The sequence below is a fragment of the Episyrphus balteatus genome, chromosome 3 (assembly GCF_945859705.1).
Source record: "Episyrphus balteatus chromosome 3, idEpiBalt1.1, whole genome shotgun sequence".
NCBI classification, from domain to species: domain Eukaryota; kingdom Metazoa; phylum Arthropoda; class Insecta; order Diptera; family Syrphidae; genus Episyrphus; species Episyrphus balteatus.
The window spans coordinates 39,373,787-39,395,200 of NC_079136.1; the positions used below are offsets into that span (position 1 = coordinate 39,373,787).

Sequence of the window (21,414 nt, forward strand, 5' to 3'; positions counted from 1 at the left end):
CGCAGCTGCGATGAGCGAGGCAAGAACAAAAGTGTGAATAAATAGATGAATTTATTGTTAGATAGGGCTGGGGTCTCAGAAAAAAAGAGAGTATACCTACAGAAATATTTATTCATAAGGATAGGAGGTCTTAATTTAATTTTCAGTCTCGCAGCTGCGATGAGCGAGGCAAGAACCAAAGTGTGAATAAATAGATGAATTTATTGTTAGATAGGGCTGGGGTCTCAGAAAAAAAGAGAGTTTACCTACAGAAATATTTATTCATAAGGATAGGAGGTATAAATTTAATTTTCAGTCTCGCAGGTCGCAGCTGCGATGAGCGAGGCAAGAACAAAAGTGTGAAAACAAAAAGTATTCTGGACTTTTATAAGGTAGGAAAGTATGAACAGATAAAAGTATTCAAGGAAAAAAGTATGCGCGACAAAAGTTCGAAAATTGAAAATTATTATTTTGACTGGCAAAAGTTAAAAAGAGAAATGAGAATTTGCGAAAACAAATGTGGCGATGGACAATTCTGATTGGTCAAGAAAGAATAAATAGACGAATTTATTGTTAAATAGGGCTGGGGTCTCAGAAAAAAAGAGAGTATACAAAAATATTTATTCATTTAATTTTCAGTCCCGCAGCTGCGATGAGGGAGGCAAGATTAAGAGTGCGCTCGATTATTTTTTTTTAATTAGGGAGAGTGGAGTTTTTGTATGGAAGGTGGACGTCCCGCGGCCAATATATTGTTATAGGCCAGTCATTATGTCGTAAAAAACGGCTTAGAAATGCAAAATGACCGAGAAAGCTAAATTTTGGATATGTTGTAGTGGATGCTTAAAAAAGCTTAACTTGAAGTTTTCGACCAAGATTTCCTATGAGCTTTTTCCGCCACTTTGAAAAAAAGGATAAAATTGGTTTTTTGACAATAACTTGGCTATCCGACGAGATACGAAAATTTTACAATAAGCTTTTTTGTAGCTTTTACCATGTTCTACAATTCATGGATACATATTTTTTGCGTATCATGAACCGTTTTCGAGATATCGATTAAAAAAGTCAAAAATTTGGGACATGCCATTTGTTTTTTTGACATTATCTATTTTTGTGTGATGAATATCGAAAAAATTATTAACATAAAATTTGTAGACCATACTCAGACCTACAATTTTGTATTTTTAGTTTTTTTTTTGGACAAAAATTACGACTTCCAGCTGGCCGCAAGGTCGTTAAGTCCGCGCCCACCGCCAAGAAAGCCGCTCGTTCGGTTGTAAAAAAAACAATCATTCATGTTTTTTTTAATGTTTATATTATTATATCATTAACACATGCATACATATGTATGTATTTATTTAATAAATAATGAGAAGAAAATAGTAATGGTTTCTTTTAACCCCAATTTTATTAACCCAAATTTTGTAAGTACATATACCGGCTTTTTGTGTTGAGTGTGCATTTTGTAATTTGTTTCAATCTCTATATTATTTAGTTTATCAAAATTGCAATTAGATCAGTGTCAATAACTTTTGAAAATAAAAAAATTATTAGCAGCATATGGCTGGTTGGAAAATTTAGGATAAATGGATAAATGAAAGGGAAAAAATAAATTGCCCACAAACTAGTTGGTAGAAAGGGGTATCTTCGTATCTCGTCAGATAGCCGAGTTACTGTCAAAAAACCAATTTTATCCTTTTTTTCAAAGTGGCGGAAAAAGCTCATAGGAAATCTTGGTCGAAAACTTCAAGTTAAGCTTTTTTAAGCATCCCCTACAACATATCCAAAATTTAGCTTTCTCGGTCATTTTGCATTTATAAGCCGTTTTTTACGACATAATGACTGGCCTATAACAATATATTGGCCGCGGGACGTCCACCTTCCATACAAATACTCCACTCTCCCTAATTAAAAAAAAATAATCGAGCGCACTCTTAATCTTGCCTCCCTCATCGCAGCTGCGGGACTGAAAATTAAATGAATAAATATTTTTGTATACTCTCTTTTTTTCTGAGACCCCAGCCCTATTTAACAATAAATTCGTCTATTTATTCTTTCTTGACCAATCAGAATTGTCCATCGCCACATTTGTTTTCGCAAATTCTCATTTCTCTTTGTAACTTTTGCCAGTCAAAATAATAATTTTCAATTTTCGAACTTTTGTCGCGCATACTTTTTTCCTTGAATACTTTTATGTGTTCATACTTTCCTACCTTATAAAAGTCCAGAATACTTTTTGTTTTCACACTTTTGTTCTTGCCTCGCTCATCGCAGCTGCGACCTGCGAGACTGAAAATTAAATTTAGACCTCCTATCCTTATGAATAAATATTTCTGTAGGTATACTCTCTTTTTTTCTGAGACCCCAGCCCTATCTAACAATAAATTCGTCTATTTATTCACACTTTTGTTCTTGCCTTGCTCATCGCAGCTGCGACCTGCGAGACTGAAAATTAAATTTAGACCTCCTATCCTTATGAATAAATATTTCTGTATACTCTCTTTTTTTCTGAGACCCCAGCGCTATCTAACAATAAATTCGTCTATTGTCCACCGCCAATTTTGTTTTCGCAAATTCTCTTTTCTCTTTGTAATTGTTGCCAGCTCAAAACCCGGTCAAAATAATAGTTTTCCATTTTTCGAACTTTTGTCGCGCATACTTTTTTCCTTGAATACATTTATTGTTTCATACTTTCCTACCTAATACTAAAAGTCGTGAATACTTTTTGTTTTCACACTTTTGTTACGGATTCCAACTAAATGAATAGATTACGGATTGAATTGGTTTCTGTCGATTTTCTTTTGCAGTTTTGTGTCAACGAAGGACGAGCTAATCAACAAAAGAGTGTGTTACCTTCATCAATGCTTACTCTAGAAGTCACAATTATTTAAATGCACAAAAAAAACGACACAAAATCAATACTTTCCCTTACAAGCATGAACAAGTTAACTTTATCTTTTCGTTGTAGGGTAAGGTGGTATAAGAGTGCGCATTTTAGACAAAATACCAAATAAAACAATAACAAAAAGAATTTAACTACTTTTTTTATACATAGTTTTTAGTTTATATGCAAAGCAACGAAAAAAACTTAAAACTGGTAACAAAAATGTATTAATTCAAAACTTATAAACAAAATACCACATTAGAAAATTTGCGCACTCTTATACATCCTATTGTGTAAGAGTGCGCTTCTTAGTTTGTAAGAGTGCGCAGTTGCGCACAGGTGTAAGTTCGCACAAAAGTCGCAAATAAAATTGCCTATCTTTAAATAAACAGAGTATTTTTCAACCCATCACTCCTTGCATGAGGAACAATCAATTTAGTCTTCGATTAATGGTTCCGAGAAAATTTCAATATTTCCTAGTTACTTCCATTCGCTTGTTTTTTGTAAAACTTTTATTTGGTTTCTTTTTGGTTGGAATTGCTTTTTCTAGCTGCTGTTTGCTGGTATATGGACAAATGCCAGTTATTTTGAAGCCTTGGATAGCATTTACTGCTCTTATAACCCGCGCACTCTTATACATCATCATGGTGCGCACTCTTACACGTTCAGACATGTAATCGAAGAATATATATATATTTCACAATGCACTTTATGACCAGTCTTACGTGTTCCTCAAATGTTTCTTTTTGTCGACTTTTTAATGTCCCATACTTTGTTTATTGTTATTTTTTGTTGTTAAGCGGAAAATTTAATTTGTTTGGCAAGAAATACCTATTAGAAAAAAAAGTGCTAAAAAACTTAAACTTAACTAGCACCTCTGTTTACAAACACATTTGCATGAAATTTTGACAGCAGATCAAACTCATTTAGATCTTTCCAAAATAAGTGCATTCAGTCTTATATTCCCTTTCAAACCGTAGAAAATGGCCTTGCGCACTCTTATCAACCGCGCACTCTTATACCATCCTACCCTATGTGTATTTTGCAAAATGTATGTTTTTTAACATACGACTTTTTGACTTTTGACTTCACGATATTGGTATTTTTATTTCTCCTCCATTATTCAACATTTTACCTTTATCTCATTCCTGGAACATCGTGACATCCACATACAATTAACAATTCCGTATGATGTAATTATTGATGTAAAATTGTGTCCTTCCTTTTGTATACGTTTGTGTTTTTCTTTAATCAATAAAATAAATTTCTTTAATTTGTCGACTCCCTTTTTCGATTAACAAGCCAACCAGACAAAAGGCGTTCTCATACATTTTCTTTATTATTTTAGCTCAATTTACAAACAAAAAAGAAGACCTGTCCTTTCAATCAAATTATCATACAATTTCGTTTCCAACAACTTCAAAGGATTCTTTTTCAAGTATATAGCTATGTAAAAACTTTTTTTGTATGATTTTGATTGTTCAGACTTCAGAGCGCAACAAATGAATTTTAAAACAATTTTTTTTTTGCTTCTCAGAAGTTGATTAAACATTAAACGAACAATGAAGAAGCCAAATTTTTGAAATAAATTAAACAAAGACAATTTTAAACAAAAAACATGAAATGAATAATAATATTATTTTCAAACAATTTTTCGGAATACTTGAAAACAATTGAAAGATAAATTTATTCTACCTGGTTCTATGTAAATCAGGGTTACATTTAGTCAAAACTTCGTCACAATATGTAATTTCGACAAAATTGTTCAGCTTTAAATAACTTTTGAGAAATAAATTATTAAGTATATATGAGAACTGAAATGGCAACACTTGTTCAAATAAATTACTAGTATTTTCAAGAAAATTGAGACAAATTTCAAATTGTTTTCTCAACAAATCATTTTTAAAAGGACATAGCTGTTGCTTCAACTTAATTAGTATTTTCATTTAAAAAAATAAAATGCTCAATTGGGTTGCAAGAACTCGAACTTACGGTAAGAGTAGCTATAAGGGCTTTTTAAGAATAAAAATTAAGGAAAAATTATACCTAACAGACGGATTTGCAGGATTCACTTTTTTCGCATTCTCTTCTATATCGTAATGTCATGTTTGATTAATAGCTATACAGGGTGTCCCAAAAGTTAACGTCGAAACGAAAATAGTAAATAGGGTAGGTGGTGACAGTTATTAGAAAAATAATAAAAAAAATCGCAGCCATATATTTTGGGAGTTATGGGCATTTGAAAAAAAGTCGAAAAAATGGTTACCCTGTGACGGTTTTTCATGTGCCGTGACTACAAATCTTAATTTTTCTCATTTTTTTCTTTTGTTACGGAACCTTGAATAACCCTGCTATCAAATGCATTCAAAAATTTTAACTCAGCTGCATCACTTTTAAAGAAAATATTACTTTTTTAACCAACTTAGTACTAAAAAATTTTACATGACTCTAATTCAATGAGCCGTAGTGTAAAAAAAAATGCACTACGATGTTTCGGAAAGTTGCCTTAAAAGTTGGTGTGTTTAATTCTCTTTTCAAAATGGTATAACATTGTTGGAAATATTTCTGATTTAAAATTTTTGAATGCATTTGATAGCAGGGTTATTCTTCAAGGTTCCGTAACAAAAGAAAAACATGAGAAAAATTAAGATTTGTAGTCACGGCACATGAAAACTGTCACAGGGTGACCATTTTTTAGACTTTTTTTCAAATGCCCATAACTCCCAAAATATATGGCTGCGATTTTTTTTTATTATTTTTCCAATAACTGTCACCACCTACCCTATTTACCGTTTTCGTTTCGACGTTAACTTTTGGGACACCCTGTATAGTTTTTTTTTTTTTTTAAACGAATGCTTACGTTCATACATAGTACCTATAATCATAATTCTAAGTAAAAAATGTTCCATACCTTCATTAGACGTAAAATACCAATTAAGTGGAAAATAAACTTTTATGAGCTGCAACATTTTTACTCCCACCTAATGGCTAGAAACTTTTTTCGAAAACCATTATTAGTTCAGTCAATGAGTAGTCAAATGCAGGGGATCCGAAAACAGTTGTGACGTCAGTTAAGTTTGAATGCAGTATTGAAGAGGGGTTTATCCTGAGTACAAATCTCAGTTTGCGTATTGTTTGGTCTTGTAGGGCGTCCGCCATTTTGAAAAACGCATTAGTCTTAATATATCAAGAACGACTGGTCGGACTGAGTCAATTTTATCAATTTTATTTTAAAACTTTTTTTCCAAAAAATTATTTATAAAAAATTAGTTTTTTAAAAAACAGCTCTAACGATTTTGAAAATTTTTTTTCTAAAAATGCATCTTAATAACAACTGTTTAAATTTATGATCCAATAAACATTCTAAGCTTTAAGACTCTAAAAAATGTTTTAAAAAAAATGCAAGGAACGTCCAAAAATATTCGAATATTTTAGCCTTTGTTGATTTTAACTTTTAGAAGACTAAGTTTTGAAGATTAATTTTTGGGAATACCTTTCAATAATAATTAAAGCCTTAAATAATATTCATAGGCCTAAAAGGTTTCCAAAATATTGCATTTCAGTTTTGAATCAAGGATGCATAAAAGTGCTTTTCCTCAAAACCTCAAATACCTAAATCAATACAAGTTCATTAAATGAAAACAAATAAACAAAAAGTATGTTAAATAAAGGGAATTTTTAAAACACCTCATTGCAGAGATGCTGTGGGATATGTGCATCTGCATTAATAAATTCTGATTAATTTTCATCCTGCCAGAAGTTCAAATCTACGCAATACAAACTCATAAAAAATGTATTTATGCTCCGCAACGCTTAGAGTAAGAGCTCTCTCTCGATGATGATTTAAAAAAATAATATTTCTTGATATAAAATCAATATCAGAAGGAAATTACAGCATCACTCTTCTGTTCCTACCACATCTGTGATGCATCAATAAATCCATATAGTATGGGAATTTGTATATTTTGTTGTGTGAGTACCATCCATTAAAAATTGATATTTTTGTCATGTAGGTAGGTATATTTATTTTCGTCTGTCATCCTCAACTCAGTTTAAAAGCTCTTTACCCTTTTTTTGTTTTAAGTTGGATGAGAATTAAATCTGACATTGGTCTTGTTTTTGCTGCAAAAATATCTATTTTGGTTTTGATGGAATAAAAATGGAACTTAATGGCTTCACAGGTTTAATTTTTTTAGTTAGACTTAATTCCAAAATAAGAGAACTTGGGTACCAATTTTTTTTACAATTGTTACAGAATTTAAAATCCTTAGTACTTTTTCGTCATTAAATTCTGCAATGTGTGGGAGCCTTGAGTTGAGAATTAATTAATTATTTGGCCATTTATACCACACCCAAACACTTAAACTGTCAATATCGGGTCTGCCACTTGGTACCAATTTTTGGACCCTTTAAAGAATGGTTTTTGGAATTAATTTTTAAACAAAAAATAAGGGTTGGTATCTGTCATATACCAAATCCCCGAATAACAAGTTCAATTTTAACTAATTTTGTATGCAGAAGAATTTATGTTGCTTATTCAATATGTAAATCCAAAATCAAAATTTTGAAATCACATTTTTGGATTAAAAAAATAATATTTTTATTTTTTTTTTTGAAAAATCCAATTTTCGATTGATTGCTTAAAATTTTGATTTAGGCTGTAAGTTAACAGTTACTTCACTTCAATGTGTCATACCAACTTTATTTTAAAAAACTTTAAAATTTTTTTTTATAAAAAATTACATATGTATTAAGAAAAAAAAAAACTCTAACTTGTAGAGCACATACCGTTATATGTGACATATCAAATGAAAGGTAATATTATTAGAATGCGTACTAAATTAAAATTAAATTTGTATGTGCTCTGGATCAAAAAATATAACGTGTTTAGAAAAAGAACATCTTTTTACCGTTATCTCACGGTTCAATTTTTTGTTTTATTTTCAAAAAAACTACGACTTTATTTGTAAAATTTCAGGGACAAATTTTTAATTTCTTTCTAGATCTATTGAACTTACAAATTTGTAGATAATCGCTCTAGTGGTTTACGAGATCAACTTTTTTTACATTCTCTATTTATCAAATCTGATTTTTATATCGAAATTTTGGTTAAGGATTCTTAAACCTTTCTTCTTTAGAGTATCTACCTGGTCCTTTATAAACATATCAGAAGTATCTTTATTCCAAACTGTGAGAACAAACATTCTATATTTAATGTACAGTCTTGCATTAGTTTAATACACACAACCCGTCAGTAATATCTATCAAAAAAGAAGAATTTCGTATTATTTTCTTAAAACATTTTAATAGCATAAAATCCTTTGACAACTATACTCGTAAACTATGAAAAACATTATGTCTTTCAAAAGAGCAAATAATACTGTTTCCTTTTTCCAAAAGTAAGTGATTATAAGATTATTACGACACTTGGGTATTATAAAATTGAGCATTAAGAGTAAACTATATAGAAGCTTGAATTACTTACCGTAAAAAGTTTTCTTTTTTTTTTAAGTTATTATCTCAGTGTGTTGTAATAAAGTGGAGGGTTCTTATTCCTTTAAGTCAGCAACACAGGTGCTTATAGATTCTTAAAAGTATAATTTCTAAGTGGTGTTTAAGTTTTAACGGATGCTTGGAGGATTAAAGGTAGTTTTCTTTGAAAATTTTTATGTTTATTGAAGCTTAAAGAAAACTAAACAAAAAACAACAGTTTATTGAATTCTTAAAATTTCTTTTTAGAGAGAGAGAATTTTTTAGCAGCGTTTCAAAAAAAAAAAATTACCAGTTGAGGAATGTTTTTTTTAACATCACAGTCGAAGATGTTATAAAAGCAAAAATCATCCTTTCAATGGTATTCTTTTGTCTGAAACTCGTTATGATGCTCAAAATCACACAAAACAATATCAAAATGATTGGTATTTGCAAAAGCTACCCTTTTACCCTTATACTGCATATTATTCTTGTCTCTGCCTAAACCATTTATGTATATTCTACAACCTACATCAAGTCTTTCATGATTTTCAAACCAGGCTTCTATATGAAATTTGAATACAAATTCTCATCTAAAATAATATGCCTTCGAAATGAAAATTTTGTATTTCTACTCTGTAATTAGAATGCAAACGCATTTCAATGACAGTCATCAAAATGTACACACAAAATATTAAACTATTATTTTCTCTGCTTTTGTTTTTCAAATTGCTTTCATGTCAAAAGCAACACTGATGAATAGTTATCATGAAAATATTTTGTGTTCAAATTTAGACATGTCTTTCAAAACGAATAACGAATTATGAACTGAATGTAAGTACCTACATAATTTTCAAAATGCGTACGACTTAAATAATAGTTTTGTTTTAAACTTGTGGTGCATTTCTATTTTCGTTAAAATGTTGGTTCGTAGTTTTTAATAATTTGTAAAATATGGAACTCGTGAATAAATCAGACATTACACATTACGATCGCATTTCTATTTTTACTGTCTATAGCGCTGTCTATTATGGTATCTATCTTGAACTATCGCCTAAACCCTAAACTATTGAATCAATACTTTTTTTTTCAAAAGTGTTAATTATGAGATTTGTGAATTGAAATTCCTGCCAATATAATCCAGTTAAAAATAGACAAAAATTGTCAAAGAAATGAAAAAAAATTGTAAAAAGCTGATTTTTGGTATACAGCTTGGTGTAAAGGTTGTTTATAGTTTATACAATCTATGAAAAGTCCTGAACTTTCCTTTGCCCGGTAGTGACATTATAAGGGGACAAAGTTCAAAACATTTATTATTTTTTAAAAGGTTAGTTTTATACAAAAATTATGTTCTACATAATTGTAACTGAAGTTATTTTACAAAAAAATTGTAATATAAAGTTTTCTTGTATCACTCACCGTTTAGAAATTATATCACTTCAAACTCGCATTATGTTTTAATTGATATTTGTATATATTCATTATTTTAATCAAAATAGCTATGCAAAGTTTAATCAAAATCGTTAGAGCCGTTTTCGAGTTATTTGGTTTAATTGAAAAATTTGTATGGGAGGTACACTTTCTAAGCGAGATATAAAAAAACCAAAAAAAAAACCAACTTTCAGAATTCCATAAAAATCATCTGTACCAAATTTGCTGAAAATCGATCCACGCGTTTAGGCTGTGGAAATGTGTACAGATGGACGTACAGACGCACAGACGCACGGACGGAATTGCGAGACCCACTTTTTTGGAATTCTCCATCATCGTAATGTTGGTTTTGATTAAAACCTCAAATTTTTTTTTTCGACACGAAACCAATACTTGCCCTATTGAGCAAGTAAAAAATAATATTTTTAGAACCGTTATTAACGGTACTTTCTACCTATAGAAACTTTGTATTTATCTCTGACTTTCTCTTTAAGGACTACATCGATTTGAACGAAATTTGTTTGTAATAAAACTTTTTATCAGCCAAAATGAAAAAAGTAAAAGGAACTAAAAAAATAAAATTGTTTTTGAATTTTGTTTAATCATTGTTTTGAAAACGGCCCAGTGAATTAATTTGAAACTTTGTTTTTTTTTTTTTTTGATTGATTAATACTTTTTAATGGCATGACAAATGTTTGACAATTTTTATATATTAAGTAAAAACTATTTTATAAAATAACAATTTTCAATTTTGTTTTCTAAAAATTCTTTTTTAAATTTCTTATAATAATAAATTATTATATAAAAAAAAAGTTCAACAGGATTAAGTGTAAGATTCCGTTATTTTTTTTGGGATTGTATCAAGGTCTTACTTTTGATGAAAAATGTTTTTTTTTTAAATCATTATTAACGGATCTTGCCACAGAATCGTTTTTTTTTTATAGTTTATTTATTAATAAATAGTACAATTTTGAAAAAATTTGTTTGTGTTTAAAAAATTTTTTTTTTGCAAAATCAATTTTTTTGAATTTTTTAAAGATTTTTGTTTAAGATGTTGATTAATAGTTAATATTCCAACTTTTTTCTTATAATTTTAAATTTTCTTCTTCTGTGAAAAAAAAATTATTTTTCAAAAAAACAACTCCAAGGATTTAATAATTTTATGTTTCTAAAAATTAGAGATGTTGTTTTTTTTTCATTTTAAGAACCTACGGGTAGATTATGATTTTTTTTTTAATTTTAAAAACTTAAGGAACTCTTACTTGTAAATCAGTGTAGTATTTGCTTTATTCTTAGATTGCCTTATATATGACCTACATACATATGCGTCCTATACAATTTATTATCGCAAGAAACATTGCATAATTTTTAATTCATATCCAGCAAATTTGATATATTTTTTTTTTTTATTATTTCACATTTAAAATTGTTTATGTCATCAGAGAAGTATTTTAATTGCCCATGACATGATTTTCATGAATGACAAATTACATTAATTGTGCAATATTCTCTCTTTAACAATAAATTCATTAGTCCTTTTGAACAAAAAGCACGTTTCTTTCTGATAATGACATTTTATAGCCTCATGACGATCCATGATTGTCTGAAACCACATTGTGGTATTAAAAAAAAATTGACAACAGGCATTCCGAAAATGACCTCAAATTGATACATATCGAATGGACCACTACAGAGAATTTATTAACACTGACTGACTTCTTGTAACGTCATTTCAGGACCATATTTGTAAATTAAACGAAAAAATAGCAACAACAATTTAAAAACAGAGAATCCGACTGAATATGGATGATTAAACTCTTAGAAATGATTTTTCAATTTAATAAGACGAAATAAATTATTACAATAAATATTACCCTTTAGTAACTGGTCAACTTGAAAAATTAACCATGCGTTTAATTTTTGTGTTCAAGGTATTTAGGATTTAAGTTATTACTTGAAATGAAAATATTTATTTTAATTTGTTCCTTGTTTCAATTTATTTAAAGAAGAACTGTAATTAAAATTCCAATGAATACCAAGAAACTTTTATCCTACGTCTACCTTAGTACTTAAAAGTAATTTGTAAATCCTTCTGTCCTTTTTTGTGTGATTATTTTACCGAAATGAAAAAAAGGTTAAAGGTTCAATTGTTTTCTAACGAGGTGATCAGTTTTTTTTGTTAAGGACCTTAAGTGCAAGCCTAAAGGGTTCTGAGTTTAATTGTTTAAAAGCTACGTGGCAAACAAAACAATTATTTTGTTTTCAAATTAATTATAGGAACACCACAAAACAAACATTTTGGTTGACTTTTTCGAAATCTTTAAATATTTGTTTTTTTTTTTTTCTTTTAAGTTTTGTTTGTAATCAAACTCCTTAATCGTTGATATAATTAAAAAAAAAAAAGAACAAAATGTGGCTGTATTTGTAATTATGTATATTTAGTCACAAAAGAACAAAAAAAAAAAAACAAGAAATCTTAGATAGCGTCTCCTTTGTTCGTAGAGTGGAATGTCGAGATACTAATAAGGACTGAGGTTAAAATTGGTATAAAATAAAAAATGATTTGATCTTGATACTAAAAATGAAAAAAAAAATATGGTCTCAATTTGGGTTTATCTGGCTATAGAAAAATTGGCTCTTATAATAATTTTACATTTTGAATAATTAACTAATAATGTAAAGGTACTTTTAATTACAACAGCAAGTAAAATCATTGAATTTTTTTTAATATGTATCTTTTTTTAAATAAAAATTTTCAAATTTTTTATAAAAAAAAAAAAAAATGGTACCTACTCTATTTCCACGAAATTATTATTCTTAAAAAAATCATATTGAAATGTTTTTTAAAAATTAATTTTCCAGAGAATTTTGTTTTAATATTTTTCAAAAAAATTATTTAATTTGATTTTACGGTAACTCTCTCAATATTTTGTCCATATACTTAAGCTCTTATCTCACTATTCAGTGCCTACATTTTCTTGAGATCTATCTCATTTTCTTGAGACAATATTCTAAACCTTATTCAAAAATATGAAGTCTATATAATTAGTATTCAAAATAGACAAATTTAAAAAAATCAGGCATATAAAATGTTCAATAAACTAATAAAAGTATTTTACAGGGTACAAAACATCCCTCCACATTTCAACAGCTCACTTTAAAATTCACTCTATAAAGCAACTAGCTGACCCGGCGGACTTCGTTCCGCCATTTCTTGTATTTATTTCTAATTTTCGACTCTGTAATTAGTTCATTTTCAAATGAAAACTTTTCAGATCAAAACTTGAAAAGTTCATAAAATGAGTTTAAAAATATTCACTTTTAAACTTTTAGCAAAAGTGGCCTATGGAAAATACTCATGCATGCGCATGATTAAAACCTATATTTACTTTAAGTTTGAGATTTTTTGCACACTTTAAAAAATTCCAACAAAATAAAAGACTACTCAAAAATGTCCCAAAAATTAGGTTGTTTTTCAAAAAATTTTATTTCAAAATACAGGGCCTATGGAAAAAATCCGTTTTAGACCCCTAATTTTTGTTTAAAATATCTTTCTCATGGTGTAACTCAAATTTATGTGCAAAATTTTTCGAACCTGTAATTATTAGTCTTTTGTCTTTTGTATGACTGCAAAAAAACCTTCACAAATTGGTTTTGAAATTTTTTTGAATTTTTTCAATACCTTTTTTAACTATTGAATAAATTTGTCTATCATTTAAAAAAAAAGTCAACTCTTTACGACTTACCGTTTAGAAAATAGCCTCTTTTTTCAATATCGTGTTACCCGTTACCCCTATTTACCCTATAAAATCTTAAATTTTTTTTTGCCTTAAACCTTCTCCTCCTATGCCTCTTTGATTAAAAAAAAAATTAAGAAAATAAGTCAGCCGGTGTGGCCGGTTAGCGAACGTACACAAAACCAAACTTTAATATATCGTCGCCGTTCAATGAAAACTCCCTAAGTCCATTTCGACTTCAGTTACATTTTCCAAGTTACCCAATAACCAAAGCTCTATTTTTCAATTGTAACAAAGCAATTATTTTACCGAAATGTTAACGAACACGAAGATTAGACCATTTTTGAATTTTTAATATTGTATAACCAATTTCTAATGCGATTTCTCAAAAAGTGAAAAAAGGAGTTTTCATTGAACGGCGACGATATATAATAGAAGATTATTTTTCTTATCTTCCTTCCTCGTATTTCGAAACATTGTGTGATAAAAGAATATTTAATGCAAAAACTTTTTTTTTTTATTTTTTTGTATCTTTTTCTCACATGCTTTCCTTAACTATGCCATTTATAATAAAATAGACCAAAAACTTAACACCTTCAATAGCACTAAACCACTTTGTATTCTTGAACCAAAAAAACAAACTAAGTGAAGGTTCCATGTAATTTGCCTACTTTTCAAAACTAGGTATAACCATAATCTTTAAAGTCATTTGAATATAAATTGCTTTTTTCCTGGGTAATTTCAAAAAACGCCCTAAGGTCTCTCCTGCAAATGACACAACACGTATTTTATTCACTGTTGTGAAAAAGACAAAACAAAACAAAACAAAAAAAAAAAATCAAACATTATTCAATTTGCATAATTCATTTTGAAAGGCACCGAAAAATATCTTTAGGGGATATATAACACAGCTTCCTTCGTGTCTACTCTACAGGATCCTCCTGTGTAGCAAACGCATTAACAAGCAATCCTTTTTTTGTCTTGACCTTCCACCTTCATCAGGACAGGTTTTGAAAGCCTGAATATGGTAAATTATATGCAAAAGAGGTTACCTACTTCTCAATCTGTTACTGATGGTTTTAGCCATGTTTCAAAAATTTTGTCTGTCACGTACACATTTCTCACCTAAATCAATATGATGTGAAATTAAGAAGTTTCAGGAATTGAATACCAAAAAATGCAAAAAATTTTAACTAAAAAGAAAACATTTCCAATTTAACATACAACACTCGTACACATTAAAAGCTTTGAAATTGAAGTACCTTTAAAGTGTTCCTGGAAAAAAGGACAATACTGTTTGTCAAGGATATGAGAATATAACCCAATTATTTCACTTTGTCCACTTAACCGTTTACGTAATGTTTATGTTTTCAAAGGAAAATTGCATCTATAAAGTTTTTTTTGTAGAACACAATAAAATAAGAATGGATTATAGTCATAAATTTTGTTTGTGTGAAATGTAATAACGATTTTTTCTGGAATTTTTTAATGAGAAATTTGCACAGCTCACAGACCATAATATTTAAATTAGTCTTTAAATTGTATAAAACATCACGTTGTTAAATTATAATAATCATTGTCAATGTGATATACTTTTTGTTAAGAACAAATGACAGTTGTTGAGTTTGAAGAATTTTACGTGTTGTTTTACGAGATTTACGAGATTAACTTGGGTTTTTAAGGATTGTTTGTTTTTTTAATTAGTATTATGGCTTTTACTAAAATAATAAAAAGGAAGTGAGAAGAAATTTGTTAATTATATTAATTTGAACTTAAAGTTAAATGATGTTTTGATGAACAAGTCACTGGTGTTTGTAACGTTGTCATCAAATAGATCCTATTAAACTTCTTAGCAGTTGGTTAGGATGATTTTCTTGATTTTTTGAAACATTTTTTATCAAATTGGAAGAGAAAATTTCTTTAAAATATGTTGTAAAGGTTACGACGTACAAGTAGCATTCTCCGTAACTTAAGCAATTCTGTTAACGAAATCGACACTTAACCTCGGATAAGGAATGAGCACGAGTTGAAGACTTTTGGATATTGTTCCGCTAGAAAAACATTGGTTTAGAGAATTTGAGGAAGCTTTTCGACGCTAGAAATGAAGAGAACCACAACCCCAGAATTATCCAATTAGAAAGACTGAGAGAGACAGGTATAAGTCACCACTACGTAACATACCGATCACTAAGAAAGAATAAGAAAACTATAACATTTTTTGTTAATCTTATGAACAATTGCTCAAGAAAACATTCACAAAACATCTAGTGAAATATACTGCAAATGCTCACAAAAACAGTCCGGGCCAAATAACGTTTCTTCAAAGAAGTATAAGTAAAAGATGGAAATGATGGTCAAAGTTCAAAAAAGGAAGACTTGACAGAGTGTAATATTTGGAGAAATAACGCCTTCAGCCAAGATAAAACCTTACAGCTCAAAAATGTTGTATGTAAAATGCCTACGAGACATCTTTATGAAATTCTGTCCCAGTCGTAAGGACTTTTTTAGTGGCAGTGAATTGATAACACATTTCGAAAAACAACGACTGCATTGTGAGCCAAGAAATCCATTGAAATCAAGGCGGATAACAGTCGGGAAAGAGTCAGTGCTATTCGGGAAGGGTTTGAGGAGGCTAAAATACATCTTCGACTAACAAGGGGCATATCAATGAAAGCATCACCTATCTAAGTTGAAAATCTTTTCAGGTCGGAATGACTTCTTAAGGTGGCTCCTGTGAATGAAATTCTGAAGAAAAAAACTCTGCCAAACTATAAAAGCCAATTATATTCACTTTATTTTTTTGTTTCAATGAAAAATTGAACGTTAACAAGTTTCTAGACGTTTTACACGAATCATTTGCTTTTTGGGACCAATGACAGATTTGAATGTTGCTTAGAAAAAACAACTTTTCACCCAAATTTCATTTTTGAAAATTCTTTATACTTAAATTCAACGTTGTTACCAAATTTAATTTTCACTAAAAAAAATTAAATAAAATAAAAATACCCTTTTAACACTTAACATAAAAGCTGAATTTCAATGGGATAGTTACCACTATTAGTTTTTTCAATGTACCCACATTTTCTTAACATTAAAAAAAAAAAAACACCCTTTCACATAAAAACAAATAATACCTAATTTTAACATAACAAAAGTAACATTTTCACGAAGTTTTAATAATTAACAAAATTTATGTTATCTGGTTATTAAAGCTTTCTCACATATAACTCAACCCCTCAAAAAAAACACACTTTCATCAAAAATATTTTTAAGAAAATTATGGATTCTTTGTCCCTGTTTTATCTTAAACTTTCACACAGGTTTCAGTTATATTTTACGTGTAGAAGTCGAAAAACTTTTGCGTTTAATCGGCAATAACTACTGTTTTGTTGTCCTTATACCCCCTCCCTCATTTCCGCAAAAAAAAAAAAACGCCCTTTTACCAAATACACTGAGGGAAAAAATAAATTGAAGTTGATCCGTCGTTGTTTCAAAGATGGACTACTTTGATTTATGTGACTTTAAGATACGAAACCATCAAAAATTAACCTTTTTTTAACGTTGATTTTAAAATGTTCATCTTCAACGCAAAATTATTCCGAATCAATCAATGTGGTTTTCATTGAATTTACGTTGTTTTATGGTGGCTTTTCCCTCAGTGTAGGTACTATATATCAAGTTATGCATTCGTACAAAAAAAAAGTTGAGATAACATTTTTCCATGACATTACGATGGTAGAGAATGCCAAAAAAGTGGGTCCCGGAAGTGCGCCTGTCTGTCTGTCTGCATAAGGAACTACAGCCTAAACGGAAGGACCGATTAATGTCAAACTTGGTATATAGCGTTATTTGGCGACTCTCCACAAAGTTTTTAGAATTAATTTTTTTGGACCAAAAATAACGGTAGGTACTTGTCATATACCGATTTTAGTAAAATTGAAATATCTCGAAAACGGCCCCAACGATTTTGTTTAAAAAATTCAAATGTTAGTTTTAAACTAAGGTCTTTCTTCTATCCTTTCAATGCTAAATGCATTGGGAGTCTATGTTCCTTTTCACTGAAATTTTTTGTAGAATTTTTCTGTACACTAAAATTAATTTTGTATCACATTCATTTAAGCCTCTGGCATGAGCAACACAATGGATAACAATTTATACCCGTATAAATTAATTGATTTCAATTTCTCTTTTTACTTTCAGATCAAAATGAACGACTCCGAGGATAGCGACAATTACATTGAAAATACACATCGTCTGAATGCTACCATTAACAATGTAACAACCCGCCTGGATCCAGTTCTACTGGAAAGATTCACAAGAAATCGCAGCATCGATGGTCCTTGGTATTATATCCTTATTGTTATGTATAGCGTTCTCATTGTATTCGGGGCCGTTGGCAATATTCTTGTTGTGATTGCTGTCGTCCGAAAACCAATGATGCGTACTGCCCGGAATCTTTTTATCCTCAATTTAGCTATATCAGGTAAAATGGCCGGAAAACAGTAAAGAAAATGTTTTCATTCGAAATATATAAAATAATAATTGACTCCTTTTATCTTCACACAGATCTGCTATTATGTTTGGTAACAATGCCTTTGACTCTTATGGAAATTCTATCAAAATTTTGGCCATTCGGAACGTGTGCGGTTCTTTGTAAAATGATTGCTATGCTCCAGGCAACAAGTATATTTGTATCAACAATATCGATATCAGCGATAGCATTCGATCGATATCAGGTAATTATATTTTGATAAAAGGTTAACATTTTTGAAACATTGTTCCAAAAGGGACGCAATAATAATATTTGCATACTCCAATCAGGAAATATCTATTTTATCAGCAAACATTTGTGATAGCGAAAGGGTTGAATTCTTTTTGTACCTTTGTATGTTTATTTTGCTTCGCATGCAATCAGAAATATCATGTTAGCACTTCATTTGAACACGGTAAGTGCATTTAAATAGAGGGGATAGACTTTATCGAGGCTTTTTTCTTTGATAACAATTTCTGACATCTGTTTTCATGAAGTGGGTTTTTTTTTATAAAACCAATTATTTAATAATAGACCAGTGCCAATAAAAAGTAATAAATGGAAAATTTAGGATAAATGGTGTATGAAAGGTTAAAAATAAACAAATTGGGGAAAAAGTGGCGTGGGTGTCAAAAAACGTGGTTTTTTACGATTTCTGTCAAAAGTAGACCTTCTATCGAAAAAAATTAAATGGAAAAGTTGTAGTTCGTAAAAGTGTCTACAACTTTTTCTCAAACCATTTTTTTATATAACCTCAAAAATATTGAAAAAAAATATGACTTTTTAATTTTTTATTTTCATCTTTTACAAAAATGGTTTGATTTTAACAAAACTTGGTAAAAAATTACTTTGTTACATTTTCTATATATTTTAAATGTTTTTTGAGCAAAAAGTTTATTTTTGGATTTTGGACGAATTTAATTTGAAAAAAATAGCCTATTTTTCAAACAAAAAAGTTACCGAAAAAATTTTTGATTTTTGAAAAGTTTGGAATGCAATTATTGATTAAGACCTATTATTTAAGACTGTGTGGAAAAACTGTACTTTTGTTTCAGAAAATATTGAGAAAAATTGAAAAAAAAAAAACAACAAAAAAACTATTTTTAAGATCGATTTTTCCGTAAATGACAGTAATATTGGAGAGAAATAATTTTCAATAGAAACTAAATTATACTTTTTTAATTGCCTTTGACCTTCTTAACTTGAAAGTAGCATTAGAATAGCTCTAAAGTGCAAAGTTTTTGAAATATTGAATTTTTAACGTCCAAAACACTATTTTTGTGATGTGATAGAATTTTTCTGACTTCGGATTCGAGCTCAGCGCACAAAAAACCATTAGAAAATTATATTTTGATTTCTACAAAAAAAACTTTTTGACAAGTGAAAATAAATAGAATGCCTTGTTCAATTGCACTAATCAAAAAGTGCAAAGGGTTAATTCTTTGCCGCCGGGTACAAAGGGGTTAAGTCATAATTGATAGTTTGCCTGAAAATGTGAAGTTGAGCTAATCGATGAACTTTTGAGCATTGATCCTCTTATTTTTATAGAAAAGAGTTGTTCTAAATTTATGTTTTTGATACCAAATAAAAGAGAAAAAAGAGGTTAGGTATTCTTATTTCATCGAAACCCGGAAAGTGAAATTTTGTGACTTAACCCCTTTGTACCCGGCGGCAAAGAATTAATCCAAGCATGTTTTATTAAAACAATGAAAAATAAAATAAAACCCAAAAAAGACATGCATGTCCTGACTAAACCCCTAGTCCTAGAAAAATGGTTTATACCTTTTTGAAAATGGTGTTTAATATAGAATAGAACCTTATCAAACATTTTTACATTTAGGCTATATCTAAAAAATAGCCTAATAAGTCAACATATATACCTATTTCAAATGAGAAAAACTTTAACCCTATTGGGGCGCCATCTAGCGTCAAAATAAAAATCTGAAAAAATTAGGGGATTTTTTTTTTTATTATTTAGAAACAGCTTTTCCACTTAGGAACTTGATTCAAAAATAACGAACACCCTAATACTCATACCTGTTCCTTAGTTTTAACAAAGTCCTCGCTGAAGCAAATAGAGTGTCCCTATACCCTTTACAAAATCCTCATCATCGAAGTCCTGTTGTATGGCGTAGCGGATGACAACTCTTTGGATATTATTGAGAGACAAATCCTTTGGTTGATTTTTGGTCCCGTCTACATTGGTGATAATTAAGATGGAGATACAACAGAAAATTGCACGGGGTTGTAGAAAGACTCAAGTTTTCAAATACACCCCTACAGGACCCGGAGATAGTTGGAGGAGGTCAAAGGCTGAAGCAAAAATCTACAGTAGATTATAGGCGTTTACCAATTCATGTATCTATCTACGTAAGTTCGTTGAAAAGCAGATAAAAACACGGTGGAAGTGGCCTTGTAAATAGAGGTTGATGTTTTTTTTTTTTTTGTCTAACGTTTGCGAATAATAAAAGGAAAGAATTATCTCGATATTTTCCAATGACTTCTGGTATAATAAAACATATATCTATTGCAAAAAATCGTTTTCTAAAAGGACGGGTAGAAAATAAACTTTTTCGTTAAAAAGTGTATACAGCGCAAATTTCAGCAACTTTTTATGATTACGGCAAAAATAATAACACTGGTTAACAAAATTAAACTTTTATTTTGTTGCCGGAACAAAAAAATACTTTTCTGGAGGTTTTCGGTGTGTTGAACTCGAATCCGTAGTCAGAAAAAATTAATCAGCTCCCGTTTTTGATATAATACCGTTAGAAAATGCAGTACTTCGGGCCTTATTCTTTTATATAAGGTAAATTGTCTGAGCATATTTAGCAACGGTTTTTATAGTAACTTTTTAAATCTGTTTAAATCTTTCCGATATCTTTTTTACTTCTCGAGATATCCTTAGTTGTTTGCATATTTCATAAATTTTATTACGTCATTATCTCCTTTATGATATATGAAGCCAAAGCCACTTACTTCATTTTAAGATATCTCGGGCAATAACAAAGATATCGGAAAGATTTGAAAAGTTCTTGAAAGACGGAAAATAGTTTTTATAGAAACCGTTACTAAATATCTTCTAACAATTTTCCTTATATTAAAGAATAAGGTCCGAAGTAGTCAAAAAAATGTTTTTTTGCATTTTCTAACGGTATTATTTCAAAAACGGGAGCTGATCAATTTTTTCTGACTTCGGATTCGTATTCAGCACACCGAAAACCTTCAGAAAATTATATTTTTGTTTCGGCAACAGAACCCTTGTTAACCAGTGTAATCATTTAAAAAAAAAACAAAACCGACTTAAATGGATCAAAACTTTTTTGGTTTTTCTAATATATAGTTCCTATGGCTATAACTGAACGAAATTGAAATGGGACCACATT

General features: G+C 29.6%; 1 protein-coding gene across 9 annotated transcripts in view; it reads left to right on the top strand.

Annotated features, from left to right (window-relative positions):
• The window catches only part of LOC129913486 (neuropeptide F receptor), a 108,276-nt gene that overhangs the window by 62,926 nt on the left and 23,936 nt on the right, over window positions 1-21,414 (top strand). For all 9 annotated transcript variants that reach the window (XM_055992192.1, XM_055992187.1, XM_055992194.1 and 6 more), the window contains 2 exons: window positions 17,698-17,980; window positions 18,064-18,233. In XM_055992192.1, coding sequence (XP_055848167.1) covers window positions 17,704-17,980; window positions 18,064-18,233 — 447 coding nt within the window. In that variant the 5' untranslated portion in view covers window positions 17,698-17,703. The remainder of the gene's footprint in view (window positions 1-17,697; window positions 17,981-18,063; window positions 18,234-21,414) is intronic.